At 35.2% G+C, this 17,312-nt stretch overlaps 2 protein-coding genes across 15 annotated transcripts in view; both read right to left on the reverse strand.

Annotated features, from left to right (window-relative positions):
* LOC107890460 (KH domain-containing protein HEN4) overlaps window positions 1–14,987 on the reverse strand; it is a 30,514-nt gene extending 15,527 nt beyond the window's left edge. For 2 of the 14 annotated variants that reach the window (XR_005918377.1, XM_041101587.1), the window contains exons 1-8: window positions 14,800–14,987; window positions 13,452–14,046; window positions 12,593–12,997; window positions 12,246–12,503; window positions 12,053–12,134; window positions 11,871–11,970; window positions 11,551–11,609; window positions 11,201–11,262 (exon numbers count right to left, since the gene is read on the reverse strand). Coding sequence is in view for 12 of the 14 variants with exons in the window: in XM_041101587.1 (XP_040957521.1) it covers window positions 11,204–11,262; window positions 11,551–11,609; window positions 11,871–11,970; window positions 12,053–12,134; window positions 12,246–12,503; window positions 12,593–12,997; window positions 13,452–14,024 (1,536 nt within the window). In the remaining 2 variants the exon portion in view is untranslated. Of the gene's footprint in view, window positions 1–4,402; window positions 4,787–8,157; window positions 8,369–10,511; window positions 11,013–11,200; window positions 11,263–11,550; window positions 11,610–11,870; window positions 12,135–12,245; window positions 12,504–12,592; window positions 12,998–13,451; window positions 14,047–14,799 lie in introns of those variants that run through there. The other 12 variants (XR_005918376.1, XM_041101586.1, XM_016814890.2 and 9 more) reach the window with 11 other exon arrangements.
* Window positions 8,158–9,414, reverse strand: LOC121221104 (uncharacterized). Its single transcript, XM_041101588.1, has 2 exons — window positions 9,274–9,414; window positions 8,158–9,142 (listed from the first exon to the last, which is right to left on the reverse strand). The coding sequence occupies exon 2, from the start codon at window positions 9,027–9,029 to the stop codon at window positions 8,475–8,477; it is 555 nt and encodes a 184-aa protein (XP_040957522.1). The 5' UTR covers window positions 9,030–9,142; window positions 9,274–9,414; the 3' UTR covers window positions 8,158–8,474.
* Window positions 14,988–17,312: the final 2,325 nt, after the last annotated feature.

Below are 17,312 nucleotides of genomic sequence, written 5' to 3' on the forward strand. Positions count from 1 at the left end.
TCTTTAAGGCCACGCCATACGCAAGTTGCTGCCAAAGTATAGCACACTTGTTTATTTGAGCACTGTTCATGATTGGTTCTCGTAACAAGATTAGTTGAGAGTTAGTGGAATCGATTAAACCCTCTTCGTGACTGGTCAAAACAGTAACAAAGATCTTTACTGAATTCTCCTTACCTACCCCTAGATTTTATGAAAAACTAGGAGATTGTTTAGATAAGCTTTGCCACTTGTCAAAATCTACTATAAGAGATTGGGAGTATATATATGGTGAAGGGGTTTTTCTCTTCCGATTACACTCTGGTTACTTTTTTTTCATTCTAGACATTCTTTTATTCTTATTCGGTAAGCTAAAGCTAAGGTTTTGTAGATTAGTGGATGATTTAACCTCTTGGTAAGTTTAATAGCTTTGGATGTTACAATAAAAAATAGTAGGGATGCATAAAGATGTGAGAAAAATATGTTTTGAGTAGGAAGACCTTACATGAGGGTCATGTATAGGCGAATTGTTAGTAACCTATCAAAAAATAAGACTTTTAATGGAGGTTTTATGATCTTTTAAGCAGTTGTTGCTGCTAGACCGGGAAGGATGATTGCACAGATGTTCTGAGTCGAGGTGAATGAGAGTTTTTGGTGAGTCTCTAAAATTGAATTTTGTATATCACTTTAATTCAAATAAATGGTTGGTGCATCTGTAGATAAGCATGTTTCCTTGGGATAATATTTGTATAAATGTTAGAAAAGAGTATTGATAGTTGTTTGAACATTAAGTTACATTATAAGTGTCTTTCTTGTTAGAGAGTAGACACGTCATCTTTAGAATGTGTAGGGGATAATAATCAGTGTTACACATGTACGAATGATAAAGTTTTTTTAAAAAGATCTTTTGATTAGGTACGAGTCCAGTACAAGAGAGGTTGTGATATATACAAATACGAAATGAAGATTTATTATGTAGCCTTCGGTAAGACAGCTATAATGCTAACCGAACTAGAAAATCACAGAATAAACCTGTGGAAAGTCCATGGCCATAGAATCATATGATAATACGACAAGATGGCGTGACGATATAACATCATATGGAAGAAGCCCCATGGCATCCACAGAGATGGTTCGCCCAAACAGTAAAAATGGATTATCTATAAATTCTTTATGGCGATCTCTCTAAAAAGCCTTTGTGGCAATCTATCTGGAAAGCCTTTGTGGTATATTATCTGGAGAGCCTTGGTGACAAGTCATCTGGAGAACCTATCTATCAAATTCTGACATACGAGCCTAACCGATAAGTATTAGACAGTCGTATGGTGAAATGTGGGTATGCCTTTGAGGCATTTTCTGAATGAATTCTCAAACAATATAATGGACAAGAGAATCCACCATAGTGACTTCCAAGGTAGAGAAGCTTTCAGTATCTGGAATTAAATGTGGTGAGAGCTGCCCGCCATACCTAAGAATTTTCATGTCTTGTAAGGAAGTCATTCAGAATTTGAGTGTGTGAATTAAAAAGTTATATTCTCCTAAGAAAGTTTGTATGGTCTATAAGAAAACCCACAAGCTACAAGAATCTGACGAACATCATATTGAGATGTGTTTCCAACTACTATCTTTAAGGGAATTATGAAGAAGGATTTAAAATGTGGTGTGAAGTCTGGGTTACCTCCATCTGGGTGAAATATATATAAGACGGTTAAGTCTTAAAGTTGGCGTATAGTTATCTACCAACTAGAAATCAGAAAGTATAAACCAAAAATCTGAAAGGGATCAGAATATTAGAGTCGAGGAATTCAATATCAATGCTGAAAGGTAATAATGGTTTAGACTCATTAAGTTCCATTGAACTTATAGGTGTTTATTTGTATTGCAGGTTGTTAGGTTCGCCAGAAGGGACCAAGCTAGGGACGCGCCAAAGTAGTCGGTTGTTTAGCGATATTATGCATACAAAAGGACACTTTATAGAATATGTTTTTTTTAAATGGTGAATAATATTGTACACCACGTTTGGGGTCTATTTCAATAAATTTTTAAGTAATATTGACTTACACTATCATTGAGAATCAGTTGTAATTAAATAAATGTTTATCTTCAAAATCTATGTCTTAGAATAATAATAAATAGGTGAAAAGTTCATTCAGCAAAGTCTTCGCCCATTTCAAAATTTTTGTTAAGTGTTTTAAGTCTGGTAACATCCTACATTCAGACCCGGTGAATCGAGTCGGGTATAGGGTGTTACACTTAGTATATTCATATGGTTGTTATACCAAGCCAAATGATCTTCTGAATCCTCCCAACCCGTTATATACAAACTTTAGAAACTTGAAAAAGGCTGAAATACAGTTGGCACTCATTGGAGAAGTTCCAAACAAATTCGTCTGTTTTAACCCTCTTCATTTCTTGCATCATCTCAGCCTTGAAAATCCTTAGCTGCTCTTCTAGATAGGCATTATTTTTACCTTGAGAATGTTGGGATGCTACCAATAAGTTACCTCGTCTCTATGAAAGGTTGATTGGGCCTCATCTTCTTGGCAGACTAGATTCTCTCGCTTGGGGCCCTCCTGGCAGCTCTCAATTCAACAATCAGCTGCTCAATCAGAGTGTTCTTTTGGTCAAGGATACATTACCACTCTTGTTGCTCTTTGAAGCGGTGTTCTTGTTGAAAGAACTACTACTCTAGTCATCGTAGCTTCGCTTGGGTCTCTAAATCATAAGGCCAGGTCCCAAAGGCTTGTTGATAAGAACCCCAATCTAACGACGTAAAGGTTACAGTTAGGGAAGGAGGTGTAGTTGTAAGGCAAGCTACAGCTTGTTTCAAGTTAGGTTAGTTGGATTGTCCATATCAATTATGGGATTACGAAGTTTTATTGTCCACATTTATCGTACCAATTGTTGATACAGTGATACAACAAGGAGGTACAAAAGAGAATGTGGTGATGATTACAAAGTCTAGCCCTATCAAAAAACCTAAGGTTACAAATAGTAAAAGTGTACTGTGAAAGCTAAGTGTCGAAGATAAGTTGATAGAGTATAAACTTACATGATTAGAGAGTCGATCATTTCTTCATCGTTCTTGAAGATATTTATATGTTTGGGTCAACAGATGATTCCTACTTGTTTGGGTGGCTAGAACAGAGGGTGACCTTCCAATTGGCCATTACCACGTAAATTATACACGTCAATTTTTATTTTAAGTAAAAATATACAATTATTGTAACTGCTAAATTGACAAAAATTGGCAATATTGTAAAATAAAACTCTATTTTACGTACATGGTAAATGTGACTGTATTACACGGGTAGCCCACCTTTTCTTGTTCTACCAGGTTTAATCTCCTGATGGAAAATGGACTACAGTTCTTAGATGTTCTTTTTTTATTAATTTCATAATAATAAAATGACATTATCATAGTAAAAAGTTCCGTTTCGAACTCTCGTAACAATTTCCCTAGTTTTTTTTTTCCTCCTTCGAAGCTTTTACATATCATTTGTACAAGCTGGAAGCCTCTACCTAAAAATTTCTGACAGCAAGATCCAACACTTATGTTCCGTTGAATATTGCAATTAAGTGATATACAGCAAATCATCTTCGACCGTCCAATAACAACCCAACTTCTACTGCAAGTCTTAAAAGTTTATAAGCAAACTTCGTACGACAAAACAAAGTGAACATTAAAAGAATCTTGCAGTAAAAGATAACGACAAATTCAGACACGTTCACTTCAGTTTCAGTAGAGGTCTTAGCATGCTCAGCAGCATCAATTATTTTTCACCATCACCTATAATAGCTGAACCTACCGATTAAGCAATGAGATTACCACATCGAATTCAGGGTTTAGTTTAGTTATTTGTATTTAAATTCCAATACCTATAATCAGCTCTTTCCCTACTATGAAAATTAACGTTAGATTAAAAAATAAATTGATTATTTCTAGTACAAAAAATCAATTTTTAATGGTTAAAACTAACGTTGCTGACAAGATAACCAAACAACTACAATGGTGTGCCATGTATACCTCATTTTAACATACAGTACAATTTTTAACAATAAAAATGAGTAAAATTTTTAACAGAAAAATCGATTTGCTCTTTAATCTAATATATAAAGACTAATTTGATTATTCTTCGAGTGGAGGGTAAAATACAATCCGACTCCTATAAAACAAGAGCCTCCATGGTATTTTTACCATTCTTTTAAGGCCTAACTATAACCTCACCATAAAATTAGTATTGATACATCAAAACAATAAAATGAGTATATGTGCTTAAAAACAAAGGTTTGAATCAAACTATTCAAGTTATTCAAACGCTAACACCTACAGTCAATTATGTTATCTCCAAAACTACGGCCTTCACCGTAAGAGAAAAGTATTTATGCAACAGTAGTAAAAATAGTATGTGTTCAAAATAAAGCATTGAATCAAACAACAGCAGTGCCAACAGTTAGATTGTTAGAATATTATTCAATCAAAAACAGAAAATAATAAAGGCTAGGTTTATCTCAGTTACTAGAAAGGGACCGGGTTAAGCTATAGATTGAATAATACAGTAATAGCAGCAATAAGAGTTTAGATTAAATAGCTCCATCAAAATTGTTACATACAAAGCATATTAAAACACAATACAAAATAGGGCAACAAAGACATCTTGCACCTCATCATTTACGTCATATGTATGCATTCTCTGCGAAAGCCAGTTGGAATCCGTCTTCCCCGAAACTTGAATAAAAATGAAGAATGAATTTACATATAGCACTTTTTCCCAGGAAAAAGAATATATACACCAGAGACATTCAGAACCTGTCACCAAATCAATTGCTCGTATAACATTCTAACTAGCTATGTTACTCACTATTCACTTTTCTTGATGTACCTATGTCTGATGCATAACCAGACATGGATACAAGGATATGACACTTGAAGAAATTGAAAATATCTATGTCGGAAATATACCCAAGTCTGAGTAACATAGCGAGCAGTCTAACCACATTTCAAACGAACATCCACAATACTATTAGAGTGATTAAGCAATAACTTACTAGTGTATTTCAAGCAACTCAATGAATTCCTTTATTCTCTTAAGTCACAACCAACCATTATAAAAGAATTAAGCTCTTAACTTATACTTGAGGTCTTCATGCAAGACAAAATCCAAGAACCTATACAATGTAGAAAGACACCAATACAAAGTCCTTTCACATGATTTGAAAAAACTCAGAGGAAAATATTCTGTTATTCTTCTACTGCTTTAGTTTATAGATTATAAAGAGAGGAATAATCATTTTAAAGGAAACAATTCCTAATTTTTTAAGAATCAGTAACTGAGATTAGTTTCTATTTACAAGGAAACTACTAGTAATAAGGTAAGATTTCTATCCTTAATTATAGGGATTCCAACACTCCCCCTCAAGTTGGAGTGTAGATGTTAATCAAACCCAGCTTGCCAATAAGTTCTTCAAACATGTTTCTATTCAAACTTTTAGTTAACATGTCTGCAACTTGTTGTCTAGTAGGTAGGTAGGTGATGCATACTTCTCCTGAGTGTATTTTTTCTTTTATAGAGTGACGATCTATCTCCACATGTTTGGTCTGATCATGAAGCACAGGATTATGTGCTATGCTAACAGCAGCCTGATTGTCACAGTACATCTTCATAGGCCTGGTATAAGGCACTTTTAATTCTCCCATAAGTCTTTGTATCCAAACTCTTTCGCATATACCATGAGATAGTGTTCGATACTCTGCCTCTGCACTGCTACGTGCTACCAAAGACTGTTTTTTTGCTCCTCCACTTCACGAGATTACCCCAAACATAACTACAATAGCCGCTTGTAGAGCGTCTATCATTAACAGAACCTGCCCAGTCTGCATCAGTGTAGACTTCCACGCTTCGGTTGACAATCTTCTTGAAGTACAGTCCTTTACCAAGAGTTCCTTTTAGATATCTTAGTATTCTATATGCAGCTTCTAGGTGCTTCTCCCTCGAGGGATGCATATACTGACTAATAACACTCACACTGAAGGCTATGTCTGGACGGGTGTGAGATAGGTAGATGAGCCTTCATACTAGACGTTGATATCTCCCCCTGTCGATTTCTTCTCCATCCTCATTAGTTCCTAATTTAAGGTTAAACTCCATAGGAATTTTGGCTGGTTTGCTGCCCATCAAACCAACTTCCGGCAGTAGATCAAGAACATATTTCCTTTGGGAAATGAAGATACATTTTTTCGACCTTGCTACCTCCATACCAAGAAAATATTTAAGACTCCCCAAGTCTTTAAGTTCAAACTCTGTACCAAGAAATTCTTTCAATCTCAAAATTTCGCTCGAGTCATTTCCTGTTAATATTATATCGTCGACATAAACGATAAGTATGCAGTATTTACCCTCTTCCGAGTGCTTGTAGAACATGGTGTGGTATGCCTGTCCTTGAATGTAATTTCTGCTAGTCATAGCTTTTGCAAATCGGCTGAACCACGCTCGTGGAGATTATTTCAGCCCATACAAGGACTTCTTCAACTTACACACTTGGTCCTTATTTTCTTCAAACCCGGGTGGGAAATCCATGTACACCTCTTCATTTAATTCCCCGTTGAGAAAAGCATTTTTTACATCCAATTGAGTCAAGTGCCAATCAAGGTTGGCAGCAAGAGATAGCAAGACCCGAACGGTGTTTAGCTTGACAACCGGTGCAAACGTCTCATTGTAGTCGAGACCATAAGTTTGGGTGAATCCCTTAGCTACTAGTCGAGCTTTGTATCGGTCAATACGGCCATCGGGTTTAAATTTCGTAGTGAAAATCCATTTGCACCCTACGATTTTTTTCCCTTTAGGTAGATCCGAGACTTCCCATGTTTCATTATTTTTGAGGGTCTTCATTTCTTCCATCATGGCTTGTCTCCACTTAGCTGATTCAAGAGCCTCTCCTATATTTTTTGGAGTTTTTACAGAATCAATATTAGTCACAAAAGCTTTGTAAGACTTAGATAAATTTCCATAGGATACAAACCGAGAAATAGAATGTTGAGTGCAGCTCCTTGCAACCTTTCGAACTACAATTGGAAGATAGATGGATGGTGACGGAGGTGGGACTTATGTTTCAGAACAGTCATCGGTTGGAGATGTAATTGGCACTGCTGTATCAGTTTCAGGAAAACGATTCCGTCGGGAGTAAACCTGTATTTGTTGTTTTCCTTGATCAGGTGGCTGTTGTACTTCGGTGGAGGTATTGTTATTGGGAAGGACGATGTTAAATTCTTGCTGCACAGGGGAAACAACAACTAAATCTAGGATAGGTTTGTTTGTGATAGTAATAGTAGGATCAGGAGGTATAATGAGAAGAGTATTAAGGGTCTCATCTTCATTAAAAATCTCCCTCGAAAGATGAGATGCTGCAAAGTATGGTTCATTTTCAAAAAAGGTAACATCCCGAGAGACAAACATTCGGCGCAATGTTGGTGAGTAACACTTATAGCCTTTTTGTGTAGGAGAATATCCAATAAAGATGCAAGTGTGGGCTCGAAGATCAAGTTTGGATTGATTTGGTTGATGGTTATGGACAAAAGCTTTACAGCCGAATATTTTGGCTGGAAGATTAGGAACATGAAATAGAGGGAAGGCCTTTAAAAGAGTATTTAAAGGTGTTTGGAAATTGAGGATCTTTGATGGCATTCGGTTTATGAGATAACAGGCAGTGAGGACAGCTTCTCCCCACAAGTATTTTGGAACATTCATGGCGAATATGGCTTGAGCCACAACAAGGAGATGACGATTTTTTCTCTCAGAGATCCCGTTTTGTTGAGGAGTGTCAGGGCAAAAGCTTTGGTGTATAAATCCTTGGTCAGAAAGGTATAGACTTAAGACAGAGTTGAAGTATTCTCTCCCATTGTCAATAAGGAGGGTATGTATGGTAGAGTTGAATTGGGTTCGAACCATTGAGTGAAAATTTTGGAATACTTTGGGTGTTTCAGATTTTTCTTTGAGTAGATAGACCCAACAGACCCTAGTATGATCATCAATGAATGTTATAAACCATCTAGCCCCTGTAATATTTTTCACTCGGCTGGCTCCTCATATGTCACTGTGGATTAACGAAAAAGGTTGAGACTGAATATGTGGTTTTAATGGGTATGGCACACGGGTATGTTTAGATAATTGGCAAATTTCACACTTCAAGAAATTAATACTTTTATTTCGAAATAACAGCGAAAGATGTTTTTTCAAATACACAATGTTTGGATGTCCTAACCTACGGTGCCATAACATAATAGTGTCCTCTTTTGAAGTGGATAGAGCCAATCCCCTTGTGTACTGTTTTTATTCCAAATATATAGTCCATCATCAACTTTAGTAGTACCAATCATCCTCCCCGATTTCTGTTCCTGTATCACACAACCAATTGCAGAAAATTCAGCAAGAACTTTTTCATCCTTAGTAAGTTTACTAATTGAAAGTAAATTACAGGACAAGTTTGGGACATGTAGGACTTTATCGAGAGAAAAACTCTGTCATTTGTACTTCTCCTATTCCAGCTACAGGTGAGTAAGAACCGTCAGCTATGCGGATTCGGGATTTGTTATGACAAGGAGTGTAGGTGTGAAACAACGTGGAGTCACCTGTCATGTGATCGGAGGCACCCGAATCGAGTATCCAAGGAGATTGATTATTAGATTCAAAAGCAATGTTGAGGGCAGTACCTTGAGTGGCTAGAGATCCATGAGTAGTGGGAGTACCAAGTATCTTATAGAGAGTCTCAAGCTGTGTTTTGGTTAAGCGAACATCAAGAACATCATCACCAGTAGTGGAGGATAACATGGCAATCTTATTATCCTTCTGTTTTTTTTCAGGATAGCCATGGAGTTTGAAGCATTTTTCTTTTGTATGACCAACACGATTGCAGTGACTACGCCATGGTCTTGTTGATCCAGAATCATTTCCAGCACGTTTTTGTGGCTGTAGACCTTTGGAGATGAGAGCAGAGGATTCAGTAGGACAGTTAGAAATCGGGGTCATAGGTTTAGGTTCCTTTGAATCTCCCATCATGACAAGACGACGCTTTTCTTCTCTTCTAACTTCTGCAAATGCTTCACCGATCGTTGGAAGAGGTGATCTGCCCAGAATTCGGCCACGGACCTCATCTAACTCACGGTTCAATCCTGCTAAAAAAACGTTCATTATTGAGATGGGTCATAAACCTGTTGTGTTCTAAGCCTTCACCCCAATCTGCCTCATAATACATATCCAGTTCTTGCCACAAAATTTTCAGATTGTTATAGTAGTGAGTTACCTCGAGTGTTCCTTGTCGAATATCTTTTAACTTAAGCTTGATCTCAAATACTTGGGAGGAGTTTCCAAGATCTGAGTAGTTTTCTTTGACTGCATCCCACATGTCTTTTGCAGTTTTGAAAAAAAGATAGGTGCGGCTTATATGGCCTTCCATCGAATTGATTAGCCAAGCCATTACAATTGAATTGTTGAGTTCTCAAGTGGCATAAGTAGGATCAGCTATGGTTGGTAGTGGAATTTCTCCATTGATGTACCCTAATTTGCCACAACCACGAATCACCATAAGAACCGATTGAGAGCACTGCAGGAAGTTCTTCCCATTTAGCCAATGATTGGTGATTATAGAGGAGGAATTAATTTCACCTTGAGTGATTCCCTGATTGATATTCTGAGTTATTTGTAATGTCTCAGTTTCAGAGAAATTTTCATTGATATCACCCATTGGAGGACTAAACCGAAGGAATTTTTAGTAAAGGAAATTAGAGAAAAAAATAGGATCGAATGAATCCTAAAGCCCTGATGCCATGAAAAAACTCAGAGGAAAATATTCTATTATTCTTCTACTGCTTTAGTTTACAGATTATAAAGAGAGGAATAATCATTTTAAAGGAAAAAATTCCTAATTTCCTAAGAATCAGTAACTGAGATTAATTTCTATTTACAAGGGAACTACTAGTAATAAGGTAAGATTTCTATCCTTAATTATAGGGATTCCAACATGATTAAATTGTCCTTTAATTAAGTAATCCATTGGTAGCATAAACTAGCATTTTTACCCTAAAATAATGCCATGTGTCAGAAAACACCATTGAGGTGTTGAACCCTAAAGGTTGATGACTAGATGCCATATTGTATCCCTTCTATGCATCGAACACTATTAGGCATGGATGGAAGATAGAGAGAATGAAGAACGGAGAGGAAAAATGGGGGAAGAAGGTTCTTTTCCTTTCTGTTGTTTAGCATAGAGGATGGAAAATAAACATAACAGTCAATTTAAATAGAAAGAATCCATTTGTTTAACTTGCTCATATTTCCCTCTTTCCAAACGAAAGGATGCAAAGAAAAGCTACATTCTTTCCACCTCTTTCCTTCTTTTTTCTCTCCTACACAACATGGTTTAACATGTAGACTTCTCTAAGTCTCAGGTGATCAGTTAGGTGGATACCAATGGATTTCTTAATTAGGGGTGTCATTACAAAGACTCAAGGACCATTTAAGCTGATTTAGGTGCTAATAAAATAGAATGAAAATGTCTGTATTCCAGATTATATGTCTTTACAGATACATTTTTAGAGTAAACCGGGTAAGCTGAGGATAAGATGCCATCATAAATTGAACCACCAATGAAATTTAAAAAATGCAGAAGACATATGTCAGATAATAACCCAGCACTCTCAGTGCAACTGCCAGTGGATGGAAGAAGGTACAAGGTTTAGAACCCCTAAACAAATGCAAACTAAAAACAGAAAAAGATGCAAAATAAGGAAATAAAAGTCGGCAACAAGCATGCCGGCTAGCTAGGTTCTTGGGCGCACACATAACAGAGCTTGGTGCTTTTGGTGGCATGGAAATGGCAAATTTCAAAGAGAAAAATAAGATCTCCATATATATTTGGTCCTTCTAGGTTGTAGCATCAGGGTGGGCCATGAGTATGTCAAACCCTGGTTCATCTGGTCTTCAGGTTTAGGCAGGCTTCATCAAAGTAGGCAGTAGGCTAGATTCAGGCTTCATAAGTTTCAGCTGTTTTAGTGGGATCGGAAAGGCATCAAAGGGAAAACAAGAGCATCAGATCCGTAAATAGGGAAATTGGATAGGCTATGTTATCAAATTGTATACACTAGTATGTATTGGACAACATCAAAGAAGTGCCAATTATAACAATAGACATAAGAATACCAAAATGAAAACTACAATCTATCTGCACGTACCAATCACGGAATTTTAGTAACCATAGTTTTAGCGCCGGGAAACAGAGGTATGGCTTGATAACCTGGTAAGAGAAGTTAATGATGAATACTGAAGAATCCTAAGAGAATGTGCATGTACTAACCTAACGAAACTAAGACTCAAAGACATGCTTGGGAAGGAACAAATTGTAAACTGGCATTGTACCCTCGAAGACAACTTTATGTCATGTAGTTCAAATATTTAAATATAATGTTTATGATAGTGCAATCACTCCCTCAGCCCCAAGCATTTTTCTTGCATTAGATGATATTCATGACAGTAATGTGAACAACAAGAAATATGTTCTTTCAAGGAAAGAAATTATTCTCACCCAGAAGGACCACCACGTCCTGAAGAATAAGCTCCATGAGCACCAGTAGTACTACCAATCTACAAATAATATTTAAGAATCATAATTATTAACTATCAGCATAGAGATAGAGAGAGAGATTGGGACAATGTAAACAAAATGAGAAAGCTAAACTATTATAAGAAGCCAAATAAGAAATAAATATTGAAGGGGATAAGGATTTAAGGGACTAAAAATTATTTTCACTTGATAAATGGGATAACTAAGTCCAACAAACTATATTTCTACAATTCACCCACCTAAAGAACAGTAAAATAGTAAAAGTTGTCAAAAGGAAATACCTGGAGACCACCATAACTTCCATAGCTGTCACTAGCAGATAAATCACTAGAGCCATAACCACCAGAAAAGGAGTGCACACGTCCATGCCTCTTGCCCTCTCTACTTTCATAACTTAAATTGTCAGTTCCTTCAGTTGGCACATGAAGATACGGTAAAACTGGCACTAAAGCATTAACAGCACCTTCCCTATCAAATAGGTTTGCTCTTAACCGTGTTGTTATTTGTACAAGGGCATCCTTTGCAACATCAAGGTCTCCAGCAATCTGAATAATAACAGACCAACCATGTTCCGTTCGTATAATATTTTTTTTAAAAAAAAGAGCCAACAAATAGAAAGCAATGATTAAGAAAATCCTATATAAATGATAGAACACCTGAACCATCTCATCATCTTCAGATGCAATTTTTGGAAGATTCTCCTTTGACAGGATACGGATATTAGCTTTTGTGATCCTTCTCATCTCCGTTACAATAGCTCCTCCTTTACCAATAAGGCAACCAATACGTGAGGTAGGCACAAGTAAGCGGGTTGTGAATGATACAATTCCAGAGTCTCCTTCAACCTTCTCACTGCATCTAGGTTGCAACCGTGCAGCAGCTTCGATAGAAGGTGAATACCAATCCTCAAAGAACTAATGCAGCAGAAGATTAGGAACCCCGTCAAAGCATAGCATAGATACTTCCACAAGACAAATAAACATAGCAAAGATGAAAAGCTGACCTCCTTAGCTGATATAGTTATTAAGCAATCATCTCCATCTGTAGTTGAGCTATCTACTTTGATGGCTGCACCTGATTCCTGCCTGATCTGGTTGATTATAGCACCACCTTTGCCAATCACACCTCCAATATTAGCAGTTGGACAAACCAAACGAAGAGAAAATTCTTTTGATGACATCTCATCCCTTGGAGCTGAGTACATGGAGCGTGGCCATTCTCCAGTGTCACCTTTGTATCGTCCATAAGGTCCAACCAATGAAGTTACCCCTACAATCCGGGCACCAGCAGCAGGATATGCATTTGACACAGCAGAAGCAAGCAAGTGCTGAGATCGTGAAGGGTTCTCATGAAGGCGAGATGCAATTTGATGCAGAGCCTTTTTCACAACTGCAGCTTCCCCAGATATCTAAAGCCAAAAGTAAATTAAAATATAAAAAGGCCAACCATCTAATAACATTATTAATATTAAAAAAATAAAAAAGAACTAACAATATTACAGAAAACAAACAAAAGAAGGTGAAATTTTCAGGAAAAAAACACATAAAAAAAATAACATATTAAAAGCATGCCAAAAACAGTCTCAAAAGATATAATTCATAAACTGAAGAAATCAAAGGCGAAAAATTAAATGCTGATTTTGTCAACTACAGCAATCAAATCAACAAAATCTTTGTCCAATGTTACCCTAAACACAAGAAAAGCCTCTTGCCAATGCTTTCAATAAATTGAAACTCATCTCAGCATAACTTTTTCCCATGTCGGTGTATGGCCGTAAACTATGTTTTAAAGGAGAGAAGAGATTGTTAAATGAATAAGGAAAATCTAAAAGTACTACAACAATAATCAATTAGTCAAATAACCTGTACAAGTTCATCTGTGGACAAGGCACAAGAAGGTAAATCATCCTTAAGAATGCGAATCTGAGCACCAGTTTCACTACGTATGTTCTGAATGATCTGTCCACCCTTTCCTATAACACATCCAATCTGATCAGAAGATATAAGAAGCCGAGCAGTAATTTGGCGGCCTTCAGAATCTTCATCACTGTGCAAATCTTCTGCAACAACTCTGCCATGCACCCTGAATAAAGCATCTTGAGCAGGAGAAACAAAAGAATCCCCATCTTCAAGGGCATTTCTCTCATCTCTAGAGCTATAGATAGTAACCACGCGTTCATCAGAACCAGGAATTGTCTCACCAATTCTAATCTTTGATTTAGTGTCTGCTCTTAATTGCTTAACAATCTCCCCTCCCCTTCCAATAATGCTTCCTATCTTTCTTGCAGGGCACAAATACCTATAAACGGTATCATCTGAATCAATAACAAATTGTTCCCTGTCATCACCTGCATTTCTCCTCTTATTTGATCCATTCTCAGAATAGTCAGACTGAGAATGAGCCCGCTTCCCATAGCTATTCCTCTGACCCGCCATTATTATCAACAAAAATAAATACCTGGTTCCAAGACAATAGTAAAACATTACAAATACTAATTGAACCAATCTTGAGGATCGAACCACCCAAAATGTAAAGCACCAGCACAAAATGCTCATCAACAGAACAAATCAATATCTAAATTATTTTCATTTTTCAATCATCAAAGCATAATCAGATAACATTATATCTCCACTTAAATTTAATTGTTGGTTTGAGTTTCTTAATGAACAGTAAAACGCGCATAAAATTTATGATTGAACAAACACTAGATTCCAACCATGATAGCAAAACTATCAATAACAACAATGAAAACAAAACAGTTAGCTCTCTACAGCTCAGCTTTACAACTAGGCAAATTCAAAGATAAATCACTAACTGTATCTCAACTTTGACCCACAAGTTTATCTTCCATAACAAATTAAAATCCCACTTCAAATCACCCATCCAAAATTAATATAACAGACAATAGAGGGAAACCAAATATTAGAAAGATTCAGTTACGTAAAAGAATAAAAAATTCAAATCAACCCACAAATTTAAACAGCATAAATATAAATAGTCTCCGAAAACTAACACAAAACACATTAGATTCAATAAAGAAACTATAATTCCTCTCATCAAATACAGAAAGAACGATAATTCCAGTCAAAAATGAATTTAAAATGAAAACAAGAGCAGAAAATGTAGATTGTAGATCTGATTAAAAGAGAATTTTAAAAAAGCTAGAGCAATCAGAGGGGAATTAATTGCCAAAAGATAATGGGGTTTTACCTGAGAATTGAGATTGATTCTCAGCGTCTAAACAATGAGATTTTCAACAAGAAAAAAAAAAGAAAAAAACAAGGACTAAAGACAGGATTTGGGGGCGACAGATATTTTGCTTTCATGAGCTCTTTTGATTTCTAACTTGTTGGAAATGATTAGTTTTTGGATTTTTCATTTTTCTATTTAATTCGTGCTGAATGGATTTATAAATAAGATTTTTATTACTATATGGATATTAAATTTTTAGTCGGGGTGTTTAGTTCGAGTCGTGTTGTTCGTATTATTTATTCAAACTTTATCCTGTTATTATAATTTATTAAAAATAAAAAATTAACTTTTATAATAAAATATTTTCTCTTATCAAATATGTGTATAGATAATGTCTGAAGAATTTACAAATCAACTCAATATTTAATTTTTTTCACTAACTTGATAACTTTTGATATGTAATAGAAAACTGGCAATATGATGATAAATAATTAGAGTGTATTTAATATTCTTAATATGATATATTTACTCATTTCAATTTTCTTTTATTCATAAGTTAAACTATTTTTTATTTTAATTTCGTACATAATGCATATATGTTGTTATTATTATTAGCTTCAAACTATACGTTTTATAATTTATTATATGTTATTTTTAAACACGTACTTTTGTTTTAAATATGTGTTTTTCACACACATATACATGTGATAGAATTTCTAGTTAAAAATAAAATACATATATGTAAAAAAAAACCGTTAAAAAAGTAATAAAAAAATCAATTAAACCCTTGTATTAAATTCACATCCAATTGAGCCTTTGTCATTAATTAAGATAATCAATTAAGCTCAAATTTACATTTTATTCATTTTAGTTCCTAATCTACGAAACTATCAATTAAGCTTAACAATTTACTCTTTTTTTTCATATCTAAACTTAAATATATCAATTTAACACCTAAAACTTTCAATTCTCAATTATGGAAACTTTTAAAAAAATTAACAGTTTTGTAAATTCATACATAGGCTAGCTAGATTAAGCTCCCGCGATCTCAAAAATATAAAAATTATAAGAAAATGACTAAATTGTACTAAACAATATTGTTGAATAAAAACTTGATATTCGACTATGGCGTTTTCTCCTTTAATTTCTCTCAATTTCGGTGGGGAAGAAGATGTCTTCCCACCAATTCTATAATATATACATATATTACCCTTATACTTAGTTTTAATTAATTATGTTTACCTTTAATTAATAAATTTTAAGCATAATCATGTTATATCGTCCACTAGTTAAAATTTAAGTCGTAAAGTTATTTTCTAATTGAAAATCTATAGTGATTGAATTTTACAATTTAGTTCCTAGGCCTTAATTAAACATAATTTTAGCTAAATTACTTATCCAAAATTCAATCCACTTATATAATATCTAGATAATTATTTAATAAAAATATTTACAGGTTCAATTTACAGAAACAATGTCTCGAAATCGTATTTTCTGACACCATGAACTTTCAGGTCGTTACATTTCTAACTTGAAGTTAGTTGAAAGAGAAGGTCAAAAAGATTGAGGATTTGACAGTCGAGTTTTTTTAAGGAAAAAGAGTCTTATGCTGTTGGTAAAGCCTTGTTTACCTTGGCTCAAGGGAAGTTGTTGGACTCATTTCAGGACTAATTGGTCTTAGCCCTTCAAGTTGTCTATGATCCTTTTGACTACCGGCAGTTGAACTTGGCAGCTCTACTGGAAAAGGACTTTGATTTATTAAGCTTCAATCTGAACGATTCAGATCTTGACAATGATAAGTGGCAAGAGTTTCAAGAGCGACTCCAAATTCCTTTAACTGCTCCGAAGGAGACGCCTTCTGCCGAGACAACAACAAGAAATGCCTCTACTGAAGGTGATCAAGTAGGTAGGGAGTCGAATGGTGGTTTTTTAAAAGATATAGATCCCCCTACTGCTAATGTTACCTTCAAGAAGAATAATGTTAACCTTGCTGAGAATAATACTTGTAATACTAGGCATAAATCCCTTCTTGATGTTGAATGACTTTTTTTCTCTTAATCAATAAAATTACATTTTCCTTCCATTCCATTTCTGTTTCTTTGTTTATTTATTCTTAGGAGAGTTTCTTTCAAAGTAATTAAGTGTAATGACCATTCATTATTACTATGACGCTTTCATTGACAAATGCTAATACCTGCAAGTTTGCTAACTTTGAGAGAAATAAGATATTGTGTCGTCAAATTTCTTGTCATTTAGAAGGATTAGAGTGTACGAAAGCTTTTCTATTAACATCTTCTAGTGAAGGAATTACTTCTCTTACTTTCTTGATAGAAATATTCGTTGTGATTATTTATCTTGGGTAAAATCTTTCGAATGACCATACCACTAAACCAATTTACCAGGACTTTAAACTTGTATTATTAGCGTATTCTTTTCTAATAGCGCTAATGTTTTCTTTGTGAAACATCCTTTTCTAGGGTCATTTCTTGAGTAGAACATTTTAGAAAGTCCTGATCCCACACATATAGGGA

The sequence above is a fragment of the Gossypium hirsutum genome, chromosome D09 (assembly GCF_007990345.1).
Source record: "Gossypium hirsutum isolate 1008001.06 chromosome D09, Gossypium_hirsutum_v2.1, whole genome shotgun sequence".
NCBI classification, from domain to species: Eukaryota; Viridiplantae; Streptophyta; class Magnoliopsida; order Malvales; family Malvaceae; genus Gossypium; species Gossypium hirsutum.

What these genes read in the sequence shown, in the direction of transcription:
- LOC121221104 (XM_041101588.1), bottom strand. Translation starts at nt 9,029, where the DNA reads ATGATGGGAGATTCAAAGGAACCTAAACCTATGACCCCGATTTCTAAC.